Source organism: Cyprinus carpio, chromosome B11 (genome assembly GCF_018340385.1).
Source record: "Cyprinus carpio isolate SPL01 chromosome B11, ASM1834038v1, whole genome shotgun sequence".
Lineage (NCBI taxonomy): Eukaryota > Metazoa > Chordata > Actinopteri > Cypriniformes > Cyprinidae > Cyprinus > Cyprinus carpio.
The window spans coordinates 18,432,376-18,451,371 of record NC_056607.1 but is presented as its reverse complement, the minus strand read 5'-3'; the positions used below and the strand labels follow the sequence as shown (position 1 = coordinate 18,451,371).

General features: G+C 37.1%; 3 protein-coding genes across 6 annotated transcripts; 1 reads left to right on the top strand and 2 right to left on the bottom strand.

Annotated features, from left to right (window-relative positions):
* Nucleotides 1-418: 418 nt before the first annotated feature.
* Nucleotides 419-2,124, bottom strand: LOC109061221 (musculoskeletal embryonic nuclear protein 1-like). The gene is made up of 3 exons (XM_019078363.2): nucleotides 1,985-2,124; nucleotides 1,756-1,876; nucleotides 419-1,161 (listed from the first exon to the last, which is right to left on the bottom strand). The coding sequence occupies exons 1-3, from the start codon at nucleotides 1,991-1,993 to the stop codon at nucleotides 1,055-1,057; spliced, it is 237 nt and encodes a 78-aa protein (XP_018933908.1). The 5' UTR covers nucleotides 1,994-2,124; the 3' UTR covers nucleotides 419-1,054.
* Nucleotides 2,125-4,781: 2,657 nt separating this feature from the next.
* LOC122138929 (THAP domain-containing protein 10) lies at nucleotides 4,782-9,683 on the top strand. 4 transcript variants are annotated; one of them, XM_042734390.1, is made up of 4 exons: nucleotides 4,782-5,116; nucleotides 6,009-6,111; nucleotides 6,204-6,408; nucleotides 9,423-9,549. In XM_042734390.1, exons 1-4 carry the CDS (start codon nucleotides 4,850-4,852, stop codon nucleotides 9,517-9,519), a joined length of 672 nt encoding a protein of 223 aa, XP_042590324.1. In that variant the 5' UTR covers nucleotides 4,782-4,849; the 3' UTR covers nucleotides 9,520-9,549. The 4 variants fall into 4 exon arrangements, with proteins under 4 accessions (XP_042590324.1, XP_042590325.1, XP_042590323.1 ...); XM_042734391.1 differs by lacking the exons at nucleotides 4,782-5,116; nucleotides 9,423-9,549 and adding exons at nucleotides 5,123-5,621; nucleotides 9,633-9,683; XM_042734389.1 differs by lacking the exon at nucleotides 4,782-5,116 and adding an exon at nucleotides 5,123-5,621.
* On the bottom strand, nucleotides 7,791-17,943 carry LOC109076394 (store-operated calcium entry regulator STIMATE-like). The gene is made up of 8 exons (XM_042734388.1): nucleotides 17,003-17,943; nucleotides 14,921-14,969; nucleotides 14,639-14,734; nucleotides 14,384-14,505; nucleotides 13,529-13,641; nucleotides 13,229-13,306; nucleotides 12,395-12,544; nucleotides 7,791-9,708 (listed from the first exon to the last, which is right to left on the bottom strand). The coding sequence occupies exons 1-8, from the start codon at nucleotides 17,172-17,174 to the stop codon at nucleotides 9,592-9,594; spliced, it is 897 nt and encodes a 298-aa protein (XP_042590322.1). The 5' UTR covers nucleotides 17,175-17,943; the 3' UTR covers nucleotides 7,791-9,591.
* Nucleotides 17,944-18,996: the final 1,053 nt, after the last annotated feature.

Genomic DNA, 18,996 nt, shown 5'->3' with positions numbered 1-18,996 from the left:
TAGCTTATTCTTTAAATAGGAGGTCTGCTTCCGTCTCTGTATTAATATGAGGCATCTGTTGAACAGTATGTATCATAATTGTGCAGTATGCTTTGTTTTTTGTATAAAGACTATACTGCAGATAAATATATTGCAGTATTTGCAGCTGAGCTACAATAACAGTTCATATCAGTTTGATTCTTGCTTAAGACTGATTTTGCAATTCGGACAGTTCAGCTTTTTTTTTTATTATTATTATTATATATATTTTTTTTTAATAAAAAAAGTTTAGGTTTATTGGTTTAATAATTTATAAACCTTAGATTATTATAGTTGTGTAGCTTTCAGTGAATGTGCACCAACAAAGTTTGCGGGCCTTTTGATATTAAAACAAATCTGTTAAACCTTGTGCAAGTAACTGCTAAGCAAATGACAAAGATTACACAGTAGGAAGATTTTTATTTATCCAAGTCATAGCAGAATATCTGATAAATTAATTTACAGCTGGACTTTGGGTCTATGTTGTTTTGTCACTTTATCAGCTGATGGGAATATCCCTGACAAGACATCACGCAGTTGTGGAGTTGCTTTACTGGTGATGTTGAAATTCTTACAGATGTACTAAACAGCCATCCAAATAGAATTTCAAATCTTAGAAATCTTAGATGACTACATCCTTTAATGAGCACCTTTTTCAATTTGTACTCTACCATTCTTCCTCAAATTTGTACAAGCAACCATTTCATTAAACCACTAATGTAATATTTGTTCACATGGTTTGAAATGACAGACTTGTTTGTATGTGGCATGTCAGAGAAATCATACTTGGTGACTCTGAGACACTTTTAGCAATTTTTTTAAATATATAAAACATGACACTAGAGACAAGGTTTTTTTTTTTTTTTTTTTAAGTGCAACAAAAAATATATAAAAAAAACATATACTAATACTTACAAAAATGCGACATAATTATCCAAATTACAGCTGATTGATTCATGATGTGGATGCCAAAAGTGTACTCTATGTGCTCATGGACATGCATTTAAAACCCAGAGTCCATTTGTCCATTCTGCACTCATTTGCCAAACACGCTTCCTGATGGAGGCTTGGGTTTCTCAAGCACCGTCTCGCTTCCAGATCCTACTCCACTGAAAACAGATGGCGCCACCTTCCCCATGCGCTCTACACAACAGACAAAACACAACACTCTGATTTCAGGGTTTTTTGCAGGTGAAAACTTTTTCCCCTTTGAATTAAGTGTATTTTTTCTGAACCCACTGGCAGATATTTGTTCTTATTTGAATCACAAATGTAAAGAATTAAATTGTTGAGGAAGGAACATCACTTTTTGCCGTGTGATCAAAAGGTGGAGTAAAAGTTATTTCTATATTCTAGTTAATCTATGTTATTACATTTTCAAAACATACTCACTCTTTCATTTATTCCTTAATTTTCTTTACTTGGTCTTAAATTGACCTTCAAAAACCTACAAGGACCCTGATAATCCATTATATACAATACTATTGTATAGTATGTAATTACTGTACATTACTATTATTATTGTATTCTTCAATATTAAAGTATTGCGACAATAAACCATAGAAGGTTTCTTAAGTCTTCTAATCTTTGTATTACGATCAAAATTAAATAAAAACCTTTTAAAAGTTCAAAAAGATATTACATTCTTATACATCATTTTCAAAAAGACAATCCTTGTTCTAATCTAAACTATAATAGCTAATCTGGTGATTTACGGTCCAAACATGCCAAACTTACCACACTCCACCATGACCTCGTATGTTTTGCTCTTGACCTCTCCCTTCAGCCCCAGTTTACTGCGGGCTCCTTTCAGGTCCTCCTCCTTTACAACTGGCCTCTTCTTCTTCTTAACCTCTGACTAATACAAATATAATTTCAAAAAAGAAATGCCTACAGTAGTTAGCACTTAAATCGTTACACACACTTCAATTTCTAATCTGCTCACTGAATAGATATATCTTCATACCTGAGACATTCTGTATGTTTGCGGGTCTGGTTTCTGGACAAGTTGGCGCCTGTGTACTTTGTCTTCTTTTGGTCCTGGCTCTTTTATACCCTTGTTACCAGCTCAGTGTAACCCCCATCCCCCCTCTCTCTCTTATCATTATATATTATTAGCACTGCAGTCAGTGTCAGAAAGCCTCTTTCTGAGCATGACTACTATGAACAGCTGAACACATTACAGACAAAACACCCTCACATCCCTCCTCACAGATCAGTGACGTGTAGATGAAAGAATCCATTTTGTTGCTACAGGTCAAAATTGTGAAAAACAAAGAGTTTTCGATATATATGATTTTCTCAAATCTATTCATTTAAACCAGATTAGTTTTACAACAATAACCGATTTATAATTCACTACTTGAATGCTGAATAAGTTAAAAAAATTAAACCTTGTTGGTTGTGACAAATGTGTGTAATGATGGAGATGTTAACATGCCACACAGATTATATAACCAAATCATTACACACTTTTCTGTGCTGGTGAGTCAGCCTTTGTGAATGAGTTGGAACCGACATCTTGCACCAATAAAAATAGATATTCAGAAACCATTTTTATGTCATCATTGTGATTGTACAGTACTGCTCAAATGTTTGGGGCTGGTAAGATTTTTAATGTTTTTTTTTTTTTCTCTCACCATGGTTACAATTATTTGATCAAAAATACAGTAAAATCTGTACGGTTGTACAATATTATATATATATATATATATATATATATATATATATATATATATATATATATATATATATATACAGTATATAGCTTTTATGCAATGCTATTGTACTTCATTCACTTGAAGCTGATCTGCTGTCTGCTAATGCTTATTGAACACCGAATCAAAGAGGATACAGCTCAGTGAGTCAAGAGAGGTCACCATAAGTTCACATTAGATATGAGTAATGTCAGCAATCTATTAATGTACAGCTTACTCAGCTTACTCTTTTGTACCATAGTGTGTTGAGTTGTATTCACTGACATTATAAAGTCAGAAAATAAACAATATTTGTTATTTATTTCTTTTTAATTCAGTGGCAAACTTACACACACACACACACACACACACACACACACACATATATACACATGTATATTATGACAATACCTAAAAAAGTTTGTATTCTTCACAATTACTTCATTGACAAGAAGTATATAAGTTGTTCCAAATGTTCCACAGTACAGTTAAAATACTCATTAAAACCTATTTCTGAGAAGTTAACATGCATTTACAGGTTGCACATCACTGAAAAAACTAAAAGAACTTTTATCAATAAGTGGAAAGTGGTTATTTTTGTGTTTTCACAGCAATGTCGTTCTTCTGGTTTAAAAAGCGAAGTTGAAGCAACGTAACAGGATACGAGGTGTACCTGAAACAACTTATTTCAAATGTTAAAATGGGAAGCTTTTATGCATAACTCTCTTTTACAATTAACCTAATTTATGGTAATTTACATCACTCTATGATGGTAAAAATCCACCTACTCCTTTTTTCTTCTCCCCATGTCTGCCACTGAGCCGTTTAGCCTCATTCAGACTGTCAGCCCAAATCCGATTTTGTGCATATCCAGATAGAATCTGATTTTTATAAATTACTGTTCACACAGTGAGTTGCAACTGTTCATATCCGATTTGTGTGTCCATAAGTGCTCTTTAGTTTTACAGAATATGCATTGGTTTCTATGGCAATGCTGTTGCATTGTTATGCCTATGGTTAAAACAACAATAACAGCAACACAGTTTGCAATACAGATGTTGTCTTATGACAAGTCAATGTGTTGCGATCGCGCTGGATTATATTAGTTTTATGAGGCTTTGGCAGAAACGCAGGAAGCTGGAATGTGTGACTATATTCTGTGCTGCCGTCTCCGTCGGTCTTGAAACTCAAAGAGGCGCTTAAATTAGCAGTATATTGTCTTTTTCCGCTCGACTTGCAGTTCGCAACAACACAATCTTGTTTCTGCAAAGAAGTTTATTGTTTTCTATAAAAACGTCTTACGTTTTTACATTTTACAAAGCATGAGAACGTGAAAAAGCTAAGCGAATCTGACCGTTTTCCAGATTTGAATAGGATTCCAAACCACATATGAATGTAGCTTGAAACGGATTTGCACAAATCGGATTTCATGTAGTTCGCTGCCGTTCAGACTATCTAAACATGATCAGATTTGAATTGGATTTGCACAAAAATCGGATTGGGCTGACAGTCTGAACAAGGCTTTTGTGTCTGCAACCCAATGTGACGTCACACTGGCATAAGCATGTGACCAAAGCTGTCTATTAGCTTAGTTCCTCCCCCAAGTTAGATGAACAAGAATGTCTCAGCTATGTGTTAAACAACCTAAATGTGCTGTTCTTAGCTGTTACAATGAACATAAGAGTCTTAATTTATTCCCTGCATCTAAGCCACTAAAGACGCAGTCGCTCCGTTTTATTTTTGAAGGGAATGTGCCCAAAAATGAAGGCAAATACATGTATGTGTTTACACCCTACTGCTTCGTAACCGAGGGTCAATACAATGCAGGATTTGCATCAAAGCTGTTAATCGAGGATGGATCAATACCAACTCTGCGTGATCCTACCACTTCATATCTGAGAAGCACTTCTTGTAAACACACAGCACTCTTCTGGAAAGGGGACGGGGAACAGCAGCTCGTTTGCATTTAAAGAAACACACGAAAACATCATGTTTATTTTATTCTACCCAATAGGGGCCATTACGGCAAAACGGAACAAAATATCGATGAGTCATCCAGCACTACACGGGTTTTTGTCCAATCAGATGCTCTCTAGAATGAGAATGTCCCTCCCACTCTCTTCTCTGCTCTAATCATGGTTCGTCGGTGTGTATTTGGCTGTTCTAACGCACGTACTTTATTTTGTTTCCCAACCACAAACTGGTTACGAAAAAAGTGGCTGGAGTTTATACATTTCGAAGAAGGGGCTATTTGCGCCAGCTCGCGGCTTTGTGACAGGCACTTCTCTGAAGAATCCTTCACCAATTTGGGGATGGTTACCGCTGGGATAACGTGCTACCTTACATTAGCAAACACTGCCGTTCCCACTCTGTACACTGTAGGCGCTTCCCCTCCCGCACGAGTGAGTATTGTTTTCTTCAGAAGTTTCTTAGACGTGGCATTTCTTTCATCAAAATGTAATCACTAAGCTCTCCGCCTCGGAAGCAACCTTTCATGTATGCTATGCTGAATGAGTGACGTAGCGGCGTCATGACGCAGGAATCATTTGAACCGGATCTTTCAAACCGATTCTTTGACGAATCAAACGGTTTAAAAAAAAAAAGAACCAGTTCGCGCTGCATAGCAAGTCACGGGCAGATATGGTGAAAAGGTGCGTTTTGGGTTGTTATCCGCACAAAACCTTGTTCCCTTTCCCCAAGCTGCCGTGGTTGCGAGCCCGCTGGCTTGAATTTTTGCATTTTGAGGAAGGAGGAATATCGGAGGGCTCGCGGTTGTGTGCGAAACATTTCGCCCCAGAATGCTTCACAAATTTACAGCAGTACGAAATGGGCTTCGCTGACTTTCTTAGCTTAATAGATATGGCTGTTCCGACTATATACACCGTTGGCCCGGTACCGAGTGTGAAGGTAAGTAATGCCTGCCTGGTTAACATTGCATTTTATTCTATTGAAGAACCGCCCACTTCATGTTAGTTAGTGAAATTTAAAGGGACAGTTCACCGTAAAATAAAAATCGTCATTTACTCACTTCACGTTCCAAACCTGTATGACTTTTTGTTCTGTGCAAGACAACAGAATATAGTTTGAAGAATGTTTGTACCAAACAACAACAAAACCAGTTACCACTGACTTTCATTTTATGGATAAAAAACACTGACTCTTTTTAAAAATGTGTAATCTTTAAGGTCAAAAATGTCTGTGGTTCATGTTTTTTTTTTTTTTTCTAACAACAGAAGAGCTATAGAAAGAATATTTACATTGCTTTATTTCTGTATTGCTGCACATTTCCAACAGCCAATAACACGCGAGGTGGGCTGCCAGTGTAATGCTCCGATTCTGAAGAGCGTTGCGGTCCAAGCAGTACGCACCCAAAAAAAGCCAAAACGGAGAAGTAAAGGTAACATTTTTAGCTAAAAGTTCACTTGTGACTTAACAGTTTTGTGTTTTGCTCACTGGTTTGATTTTCATTTTTATGTGGTTTAATAACAGCCATTCAAGTGAGACCTCTTTTGAGTCATTGTGCTAGTGTGTCCTGCTTCGATGAGGATTTTCCCATCAAATCTGAATCTTCATTTACATTAACACCAATTAAAAGGCCACGCATGGAGGATTCCCCTGAGAGGTCTACACACAGCTCAGAAGAACCAACAGATGACACCCACGTGCCTAATATAATTAAAGAAGATGACATAAAGTAAGTCTGTCAATGTTTAATTTGGGATGTTGTTCTGTAAACTCACAACCAGCTGTATGTTGGTATTGAACACCCATTTTTCATGATTCAGTCAAATCCAGAATATACCTAAAGTTCACATCAAGAACACTAACAGTAACTATATTGGGCTACGTTCACACAGCGGGCAAATGTGACCCAAATCAGAATTTTTTTTTTTTTGCTCATGTGACGAGATCTTTTTTTTTCATGACGGTGAACAGCACAAACCAAATGGAATCTGATCTTTTCAATTCCGATTTGTGCCACTTCCATGTGGTACTAAATCCAATAAAAGTCAGATGTTTTAAAAAGTGAAAGTGAAGTGAAAGTCGTGACATTTGCCAAGTATGGTAGCCCCATACTCGGAGTTGGTGCTCTGCATTTAGCCCATCCAAGTGCACACACACAGCAGTGAGAAGTGAACACACACCCTGTTCATTCACTCTCTTCCACCTACAACTCCTGCCAGCACTGAGACTCAAACATGTGACCTTCGGGTTACAAGTCCAACTCTCTAACCATTAGGCCACAGCTGCCCCCAATGCAATGTGACCGCAGTCTGAACAGTCATATCAGAATTCATGCGACTTTTGTCACTCTAGATGAACATTTGTCACGAATCTGCGCTCATGAGAGTCACTTCAAAGATTTTACATACCCAAAGTTATCAAGACAGTTGCGAAAGCTAGTCAGTGGAAGTGCAGTGTTGTGTCAGAACACTGAAGTATTACAGTGACAACTCTATATACAAGCAAAACATGAGGCCTTGTATCATAAAAGTTTCAAAACTCTGCTCTCTTCTGTCCCATCCTTGTCTTTTTCAACCTTTTTTTTTTTGAGATCGCAGCAAAATCAGAATTGAGCTCTACAGCAAGACTGAGCCTTGGTGTCCACAGCACATGTTCTTGGTTGCCACTTTAAATGTTCAAGCTCTTTAAACAGATTCTGACATTCTGTTTTACATTTATATGGTGTTACAGTGAAAAATATTCTGAGCGTGACTGCAACAATATCATTATTTTTATAACTGTGGCATGGACTTCCCTAATCTTATAGAATTGGAATGATTATTCAGACTTTATAGTTATCGTCTTTAGTGTGTATCAGTCATATTATGGAAGTTAAACAAAGTATGCTATTTAAAATGCTCTGAATTACAATTCACAAGCAAATTTTATTTTCTAAAATGCTGATATATACATATAACTCTCTTGTGGTTAAGATTTAGCCCTCTCACTGTGACTGACTGGGTTCAAATTCTGGTCTAGGAAGCATTCTTTTGCTGATAAAATATGCCAAAAAAAAAAAAAAAAGGTGTGTAAGAGAAGTGACAGATCATAAAATAACAACATACAAATAGCCAATTTTACACTGTTTATTGAAAAAGCATACATAAGTTAATAATTTGTCACTAATTCTTAATCATGTAATATTGTTTAGTACTTAACACCCCTCTCCACATCCAATTAGTTTCATTTTCCAACTGTAACCAAGATTGCTCTGTAATAATAGTCAGAATCACACCCGAAGAGGGAAAGTCAGTTATAGTTCAACCTAGACGAAATCCTTATCAGTTACCTTGTTCATTCAGCAGGCCTGACCAGAAGGCCTGGTTTCAGTTCATCCCTGTAAAACATAAACACATACTAACTAAAACACTAACGTGTGCAAAAAGTACTCCCACAAACTTGGTCCATTAAATATCAGTTTGACAATGCAAATGATAAAACAACTGGTCCTGTATTCCCAATTACAATCACTCCAACTCTAAACCTACAGGCATCTTCCTCTTCACATTATATCCATCTTCAGAATAAAGATTACAAATACTAATCTGACACAAGCAGTCTCAGGTTTAAGATTTTTGCTGAGAATGGATGGTGCAAATGCATCATTCTCCAAGGATCTGTGCTTTAGTGTTGGAATAAAATCAAATGCTCCATAGAGCAGAAAAGTGAGAAGGTGGATGAGAAAGCATTTGGAAGAAAGGCCTGCTGGTATAGTGTTTAGAGTTTGACAGTGTCTGAGTATATAGAGGCAACGGGGAATGCTTAAAAACATACAAAACCACAACGTAACACCAAACTGTGCAAAAAGTTACAGAAGCATTTGCACCACAGAATCTAACCTGCAATGAGTAGCAAAACAGAAAGAAAGTTTACAGACCGTTCACCCAAAAATGAAAAGCATCATGTACTTTCCATGTTCTTCTGAGAGAAACAAATCCTATTTTGAAAAATGCCTTTTTTTGGTCCATACAATGGAAGTCAGTGGGGTCCAATGATTTTGGGACCTCAATGTTCTTAATGGTCTACTGAAGAATGAAAGACACAAGTTTGGAACGACATGAGGGTGAGTAAATTACTGAATTTTAATTTTGGGTGAACTGTCCTTTTAAGAGCCCATACAAACAACAACAAAAATAACAAATAAATACAGGGAAAATCAGAACACAGCGACACTGAATTGAGGCAGATACACTTTGAAAAGCCAAACAGTAAGACAAGCCATCCCTGGATTTACGTACCTTCTCTGAACGTCTGCTGCCAAATGGTTAAAAACACAGATTGCAAGCAGACTGTACTAACTGTATTGGAATGCTATCTCATAACACTGCTGACCAGTGTTATGCTGTAACCTTTATCAGCACATTTTCCTCACAGCTGACATGCACAAAAAGTTTCTGCAGCAGCTACACTCACAAACACGCTTTGGAACCGACTTCGAGTGACCTTGAACGTTCGTCCAAGTCAGTGTGATCAATCACATGCATATGGTAAAAGGTACTTATTTCAGTGGAACAACATCAGTATGTTATTTGAATTGCTTAGTTCAGTTTTAAAGGCTGGACAGATGCGAGGAGATGTAGTGTGTTGTATATCCACTGGAGAATCACATTCTTTAAGCATGACAAAGCAGACGCAGTACAGAATTATGAATGTGCACAAAAACCTTGACAGACTGAAAATATTATGTTCTACCCTTTGACATAGGGTAGCAAAAAATCATTCTAGTGATGTCCGGAGGCTTCTCTCGTGTATGTCTACCGGAGCATGGGTCCTTTACCCCACAAATCATAGATCGAGTTAGTCTCCATGCCCCTCACTTTCTGATCCATGTTCAGGTAAATGAGAGAGACCTCAAGTCTAAATTGATTTGAATTCAAACTGGAATACCAAGCCGGTGCTTCTTTTTCTTAACAGGCTTGAGCCCTGTGAGTCTTCGTACATCGTCGTCACCATCTGAATCCTCCATTTCGTCATCTGCAGAAAACAGAATCTGACCAGCACAGGAGGAAGAGGGAAAGAGAAAGACAGTGTTCAACTTATCTTTTTTAAAAACAAACAGATGATACTGAAAACATGTCATCCTAAAAAGTGGAATATACCTCGCAAACCTAAATTCGTAGGTAAAATTCTCTGTTACATTCTGACTGAGCTGCTTATCCCTTTACAAGTGAGAAAGATGGACTATAATCACTTGACTAAAACATGTCAATGAATTAGTATTTGACAGATAAAGCGTGTGGATGGAAATGCCACACTTGAGATGACTGTTCTCAGTGTCAAGTTCCCTCCTCAAATGACTTGCCTTGTCTCAAATCTAGCACTAGCACGGGATATACATGTATTCAAGAGATGTTATTGGGTCAAACATCATATAAATACAGAAATATTAGTAGCATGTAAGCAAACCACATACACTACTGTGTCTTCCACTGAAAATCAAGTTTGACCAGAGTTCATTACTGGATGTTTTGTTAATCAGAAGAGTCTGTGCAGCCTTTTCTTTAAGGCATACCTGCTTTGGTTATAATCACTTCAGGTCTGAAGTGTTGGGAAAGATTAAGGAGCTGTCATGCACATAATGGTCATGCATTTGTACTACGGAAAAAGGGGGATGTAATAGGGGATGTCCCATCTAGGATTTGGGTAGAGGGATGATATTGAATCTAACAATGTAGGTCAAAGGAATGCCCAAAATTTAAATTCTGACATTTAAAGATGTTTAAGGAGGAGCAAGAGTGTTTTGCCAAAGCAAGTCTGTTTAGATTCAGATCTAAAATGTTTAGACTTTGTTGATTGTTTTGATAAGTGTTTTATACATTCCATAAACTAATAAATGTTATTTATGTCATTAAATGTATATCATTTATGTCATCAGTTATGATTTTCTTTAATGGAAATGTGTTTTATTATGTGGTTTAAACATGCAAATCATTTCATTTCCAATAAAAATGTTAACATTACCAAGTGTTTTTTCCCCTCCAGAGTGTGACCTGGGTCAAAGTGGTTGGCTGAATCATTTAAACCAGCTATGTTGCTGGTGCTCATGTCTAAAATGATGTAATTATTAATTATTACTCCCATTGAATGGGAGTCTATGGCAGCCCTTTGAATGGAATGAGAAAGTGAGAAAATTGTAATGAATACTGATTTGACCAATTTTGGAGTCTGTAAAAAATTGGTCAAATTTTGCACCACCACCAGTTAAAAAATTCACTCTTCTAAAGCTTATAAATTTTGAACCCTTTGCTCTAGACAAATGGAGCTTACTTCTTCTTAATAATTTCCTCATTCTGATCACATTCAATAGCTTAAATTAAGACTCCACCATAACAGTAGTGGCCATATTAAATAGTACAGTATTATTTTTTGTTACTACAAAATTTGCCCAATTGTTACAAAAATTGGCTTAGAGGATCTTTGGACTGAGCCACACAGAAATGACTGAAGAAACTTTTTATATTTTGGTCAAAAGTTGTGGTGTCATGAACTTAATTTCAACCCAAAATTGGTTCAAACTAAACTCGGGGAGTGGGACATGCCAAAGTTGGGAACAGTGCCACCTACGGGTCATGATTTACCACAAATTGACAATTTTGGTTATAACTTTAAAACAATTTGTCATAAATCTTGATCTTGAATCATTATTCCGCGAGTCCTGCCAAATTGGAGGATAACGACTTTGCCTGGATCCGATGAACTGCCTGTCCACCAAATTTGTATTTTGCAATAATTTGCAATCTTCTGAACAATTTGACAGATGAACACAAATATGGTAGGGATCATTGACAGCATGTCGTGGAGGTACCTGAGAAGTCTGAACAAAGCGCGACCTAGTGTTCCAGAGATGCAAAGATTTTTGCAAAAAAATTTTGTCAATACATTCCTTGGCTTCTGCCGATTCTTATTTTTCATTTTCCATCATTTTTTGTCCGCTATTTTGATTTTAATGATGTTTAATGATAATCTTGTTTGGATTTTGTCCTAAATCTTATCAGTTTATCTTTGGACCCAGCTGCACAGAAATTACCAGACAGATTTTTTATAATTACTACCATTCCCAAGAAATACCTCTTCAAATTTGACCATGCCTATGTTGAGTAATGTTAGTTAGCTTAGCATGCTAATCTGGTCAAAACTTTGCTTGCTTTTTGCAATGCTTTTGTGTGCTCATTCTCACACTGAAAGCTCTCCCCAGCAGCCTGATGATTGTGCATCAACTAAGTAGTGCACTCTGCTAAGCCTTTCAGGTTGTGGGTTCTAATCCCTGTGGAACATTTCTGGACCCCAAGAGGTATTGTGTCAAGAAATTATGCAGAAGTTACTTCATTTCTAAAAATGATCTGATATATACAGGGATGCACATAAGTGGTGTGCAATAATAGTTATTGCTAATTAATTGGTTTTGTATAGTTTTATTTAATGGGTCACACACTATGTGCAGTGTGAATACCGAATCAAATCTCCAGGTGCTCATGTGTGAAGCACACTGAAAAATGTATGTGCACCCATGGATATACGTATAGATAGATGCAGGAAGGTAGGTTGCATAGCTGGCTTGGCACATATAACTGCTTACAGATCTTGTTCAATTAAAATATTATTTAATTAACAGCCATAGGAATAATAATTTTCCTTTTTTGCTGTCACATCTAATTGACTCGGTAAAAGTAACTTACTTCTGATTCAGAGTCATCGTGTGACAATGCCCGTCTATAGCGCACTTTGCTGCTGCCACGAGGGTCATCTTCTGCTACCCTCTCCTCCAATTTGGCTTTTGTTCTTCCCTTCTTCATTAGGAAGTTATCTACCACCCAGAACATCAGAGCCTGGATACGTACACAAACAGACACAAACAGATGTGTTGCAACAATGACAGAACCACCTGTCATATAGACTTATACAGAAGATTTAGAGCATGTAAGCCACATTTTCTCTACATAAGAAACAAGCAGTGAGGAAAATACAAATATATGTACAAATACGTAGCAAAATATATACAAATCACAAGATAATAGGATGCAATTACACTACCATTTAAAGGTTTGAGGTCAGTACGATTTTTTTTTTTTTCAAAAGTGATGGTAAATAATGTTACATAATTTATAATGTTACAAAAGATTTCTATTTTAAATAAATGCAGTTTTTATTTTACTTTATATCCATCAAAGAATCCTGAATTTTGTTTTCATGGTTTACACACAAACAAAAGACAAAAAATAAATAAATAGCACAATGTTTCCTAAACAAATCTGCATATTAGAATGATTTCTTAAGGATCATGTTACACTGAAGACTAGAGTAATGGTTACTCAAAATGTATAATCACAGGAATAAATTACATTGCATATTTTATTAAATTATGTTTCACAATATTACAGTTTTTACTGTATATTTGATCAAATAAATGCATCCTTGATTAGCATTAAACACTAAAAAAATCATGCGAGCATAAAAATCATACTAAACCCAAACTTCTGAATGGTAACGATACATTAAGGTGTCTCACTTACGTTCACGAAAAACGGGACGATTAGCATGACGATAGCTAGCTCCAGATGAGGGTCTGTTATGGGGTTGAGTGTAGCCAGCTGTCCAACACACGCAAACACCAGTCAAATACATCATAAACTAAATAATTAAAACAACCGTAATTTAATGAGTTTTCATTTTTGGGTGGAATATTTCTTTAACTGCAAGTTAGTAAAGCAGTATTATAATGATACATGATGATAATACATTTTCTCCAAACATATCAGTTAGTTCAGAACATGAACCACAAACATCCATTAGTATTTGGACACCTGACTGACCTTCTTCCACTGTGGGAGAAGGAGGACCAACATGATCATGACCTTCTCAAACATTATGATGAGGATGTAGAGAGCACACTGACCCACCCAGGCACTGCACTGAACCGGCTCACCTATGTGCAAACAGTAGAAATACGACACTTCAAAACAATTGTTCCCATATCCTTGAAAAATGTGAGTATATGAGGAAGCCTAGACCTGGAAAGTCATGTAAATGAATAAAATCATAATTATCTGTCTTTTAGGATACGTATTTGGTAAATCACATAAAATATAAAATTACAGGGTCTTTGAATATTGTTATATTGGGGTCTGGAATGAAAAAAGTTAAGAACCACTGCTTGAAAACATAATTTCATCAAAACAAACACAATCATCATAAATGTATCTTTCACTGCCAATGAGATCCAACAACCCTGTATGTGCAGTTCAGTGGTTAACCGAAACAAGAAACTGGTGTTAAAATTGGTGGGTTGAACTAGTTAAGTTAATCTCATCTAAATTAATTCAACAAAATTGCATTACAGTGCCTTGAAAGAAGGTTTGACTACTTTCTTTTGGAGGGAACTTTTATATAAAAACACTGTTAAATCGTTGATTAGACTTATTGTTTGGTTTCAGACAGGCATTATAGTCCGTGAAGAACAAGATTTCTATCCTAATTTCAAATTAATTTAATTCAGTGAACACAAATCGAACAATGGTATGGAACGAAAGGGCTGATTCAATTTCCCATTCATGAGTCTGAGGCCACATTCACATAAAGAAGCTCAGCTGAAGTGTCTAGTCCATGATTAACTCACGGTTCCCACTAGATTTCAATTTATTCCTAAAATTTGATGTTAAGGCTCATACCATACTCTCCAAACCGAAGCGAATCCCACTGTCTCCATTCAACCACAGCACTAACGGCCTTCACGCCGCCATAGATCACCAGCATGCCCAGTGTCGCATCCAAAAGGAAGTTGATCAGGTATCTGCGGAAAACAACACAGGGAGTTGGTCGCTGAGCACAGCTGATAATATGTAAAAACCACAGACACAAACACTAAGGGAAGTACAACGATGTGTGGGGGAAACATTGAAAAGACAACGCGCACACAGACTCACAGTGAACATGGGTCCTCCTCTGTGAGGTCAGACAGGTAGACATTGGCAAAGTGAATGAACAGCATCCCTATGGCCTGTTTGGAGGTGTCCAGAAACCTGAGAGAGGTGAAGGGGAGGAGGGCGGTGAGAGGGAGGAGACCTGGTTAGAACTCACCGTTAAATAATGAGGGGAAAGGGGCTACAGAGGGCCGCTAGACAGATCTCAGGTCAGTGCAGTGCAGCATTGGCCGTGCATGTGTTAAAGTATCTAGGGCTTGCTAATGACACAAAATGGCAGTTTACCAGATTCTCCAGGGTCTCCGTTCGTGCTTGGGCTCCCTGAAGCGCTTCACTGTGGAGAGGAAACACAAGCTTTCATATCGGCAGCAGGAAAAATGGGGTGATCAATAATGTCTGCCACATGGGGGTAAGTGCTACTGATGTTAAAAACTCTTTGCTGGCTCTGTTAGATACAGTGCTACGAAAACACAGAGGTCCATAAATGATACATGAGATTAACATTTCAAAAGGGGAAGAGCTGAATGAGGAACTGCTTCATCACAGGTTTAAAGAGTTTTCGGGATTCACATGCAAAACCAAAACACAATGCGCAATTGTCATTACAAAATTGTATTTTTCCCTAAGAAGAAAAAAAAAAACGAAATGTTTTCTTTTTTTATTTCCATTCTTTTAATAATGCCATTTTCTTTATTATATTTTTATACAATATATTTTTCTTTATATCCCCCACAATATCAAAATATAAATTTTAAAGAGGTGCACTGAATTTATGAACTGTATGTTTTTATATCAATTTTTAGATTCTGACAACAAAAACATTGTAAACTGCATCGGAGAGGACACTAATAAATATAAAAACAAATGAAATTGCTGGAAGTGTTTCTTCAAAAGCAGAAGTGAGAATTGCTGCTTTTTAGGCTGTGGAAACTGCTAGTGCAGTCACCCTAGTTTCCAAACGTGACCCAACAGTTCACACAAATAAAGGGCAGCCTGTTTCACACAAAGGCTGTTTGTTTGTGTACAGCTGTTAACTGTGTCCCCTGAACACAATCTCTTACTCTTTACAATTACAGCTCACACAACCACTGAGAGATGATGACACATAACTTACAATTTCACACATCTCCTATATTCCTCTGGATTACCCTGTTCTTGTGAACTCTTGTAGTGTGTGTGTTTTTGTTTTTTTTTAACTCTCAGTTATTAAGAGACCTAAGAGTCAGGTGATCTCTGGGTCACTTGATGGGTCATTAAAAACAATGACAACTAGTAAAAATCAATCTTCAACTTTAAAACATGCTTTAATAAAGTCTATTCTATTTTTTGTGAAGTTCTCGTATGCATACAAATACAAATTTATCTATTAGTTATTAGTCAATGAAATTAGATTAAAAAAAAAAGAGGCTCAAAGTGATCTCAATGATATCATTCTTCTGTGTCGCTGTTGTGGTTTTGACTCCACTATATTTAGTAATAGTATTCTTTTTAAAACGTTATAGTCATCGTTCTTGGTATGAACATCCCAACACAGATTCTTTCATGTCAATGAGACATGTTAGAAGTATATGCAAGTACACACATGCCCAAAGACCAGGGGTCTGTAAATGACCTAAGCAAGTTAAGAAGATCTGAGAGGGTGTGGCCAAGCAAAAACCAAAGATTCAACAATATGTACACATTAAATGTGCTCACAGAGTCTTTAATTAAAGTACTGTGTCAGGTTGACAGTGGTGAGCATGCAGGTGCAGCACTGCACTGAATGATTCACAAACATGCCTTGACCTGCGCACTTCTAGGTCCGAACCCTCAAGTCTTCAATGAGTCAACCTGAACTGATCAAGTTCTTTTAATGCTTCAAAATTGAAAATTATTGAAAAAAAAAAAAAAAATGTGGGGCAACAACTTGGTCCAATGCATCGTTGTTTAATAGATTTTTAGATGTGGCCATTGTGCTCAAAAGTGGAGGCAGAGGAATCCGAGTTTGAAGCAGACTAAATGACTGGATGGGTGCCATCAGAATGAGAGTCCAAACAGCTAATAAAAACATTGCAATATTTGTTTCATGATGGATTTGTTTATTACAAACATGCAGCTTTTTGCTTCATGAGAAGGTAATTGATAGACTGGAGTCGTGTGGATTACTTGTGCATTATTGTGATGTTTTTATCAGCTGTTAGGACACTGATGGCACCCATTCACTGCAGAGGATCTATTTGGTTAGTAAGAAATGTAATGCTAAATTTCTCCAAATCTGTTCCGATCAAGAAACAAACTCATGTTCATCTCGGGTGGCCTGAGGGTGAGTACATTTTATTTTTTTGGGATTATCTACTCCTTTAATGAAGAAGGTTCTCCTATACTTACACATAAGGGTGCTGAAGGCCACCACTCCCAGCAGGCCCTGCAGGAAGATGCCAAAGGAGTCCATAAAGTCCCCGCTTGAGCAGCCCCGGGAAACAGGATCAGTGGGCGAGGAGTTGGAGGATGCAGACGGCAGCTGACCCCGCGGCAGCACGCTGACACCAACACCCGCCATTGCGCAACACTTGGCGGATCACGAGTGTTTTTAAAAAGCCAGGAAATATCAATCTCGAGAGGCGGAGATGATCGACAGGACGATGACACAGTTATGGTACATAATGAAGGCTCTCCTGAACCTCCAGCCACGGTTACTGAAGCGCAGATGTGTCGTGTTTCATACTGGACCTCGATGCGTCGCCATCCAGTTGTGAGCTACCTAATGTCTGTCAGCAGGTTGTGCTGTATAAACATCTCCTTCAGCTTCGAGTAAACATGCTACAGACTCAGATGTGTAACGGTAGATTGCGGTCGATGCTCTCAGTACTACAACACACACGTTGTCATGGAGATATTTATCGGTTTTATTATTGTACAGCGCGTGCGGTTAGCTGCTAGAATAAAATACTGTGGCTTTACGGTTAAATTATAGCAGTTAAACGGTTACGGTTAAATTAACTCAAGAATCAAGGCCTTTAAAACTTCACTTCCCGTTATAACGCGTTTTGAAAGGCAAATAATACGCGGCTGATTTGGTTGTTCTGCCGTTTTATTGCGAGAGTCCGGTCAGGCGCTCGTGATAGCAAACCAGCTGAGAAAAACCCAGCCACCGCTGCTTTCAAGAAAATAGTTCATTCTCAATCTGCTCAGATTCAAGAAGGTCGGCGCCCAAGCTAGTAACATACGTATCTGGAAAAGAGAAATATTATCCGTAAAGGCAGGACACTTCCTTTTCCAATGTATTCTTCTTCTGCTTCTTCTTCTTTTTGTTCAATGGCCGTTCACTCCTATTACCGCCACCTACTGTATATCTTGCGCACATGGGTGATGAATCTGTATTACTATATATATATATATATATATATATATATATATATACCTAATATTGTTAAAAAGACTGTTATAGTGATCATCATATATACTACATTTAAAAAGCACAAGCTGTACTGTTTCAAAAACATTACTTTCATCACACATACCATTTTCTTGCTTCCCCATTAATGCAAGTGTTGAATTTAGTCCTGTGTATCCCATCCTTAATCTAGAAATCATTACTTCCTTTCTGTGCCTTCCATAAAACTGTTCTTTTTCAATACTGATTTTACAATATTATAATACCACCTGTGGTGCTATTTTCCCATCTTTGTTGCCATATTCTTATTTTTTTCCTGTTAATTACTGATTTTATCTAATTTCTTCTCAGAGGTACCTTAAAGGGATACTCCACCCCAAAATGAAAATTTTGTCATTAATCACTTACCCCCATGTCGTTCCAAACCCGTAAAAGCTCCGTTCGTCTTCGGAACACAATTTAAGATATTTTGGATGAAACCCTGGAGGCTTGGGACTGTCCCATAGACTTCCAAGTAAATAACAGTGTCAAGGTCCATAAAAGGTATGAAAGCCGTCTTCAGAATACTCCATCTGCCATCAGACGTGCAATCTGTGTTATATGAAGCGACAGGAACACTTTTTGTAAGCGAAGAAAACAAAAATAACGACTTTATTCAACAATTCCTTTATCAACAGTCTCCTCTGTGTCTCTCCATACCACTGTATGCTCTTCTGTATCAGCCACACCACAAGGATGCGCTGTTTCTATGTGTATTTAGCTTTGATTTGAAATAAAAAAGCATATCCTTGTGGCGCGGATGACACACAAGAGCATACAGAGAATACATATATGGGGTCTATAATTATGTTATAATTAATAATTGCATATTTTAAGCACTATTTGAAGTAAATTAAAATACTGGAAATTACATATTTTATTTAACATGGATTCATTGAATTGATCAAAAATCAGTAAAAACTAAATATTTTTATTTAAAATAAATGCT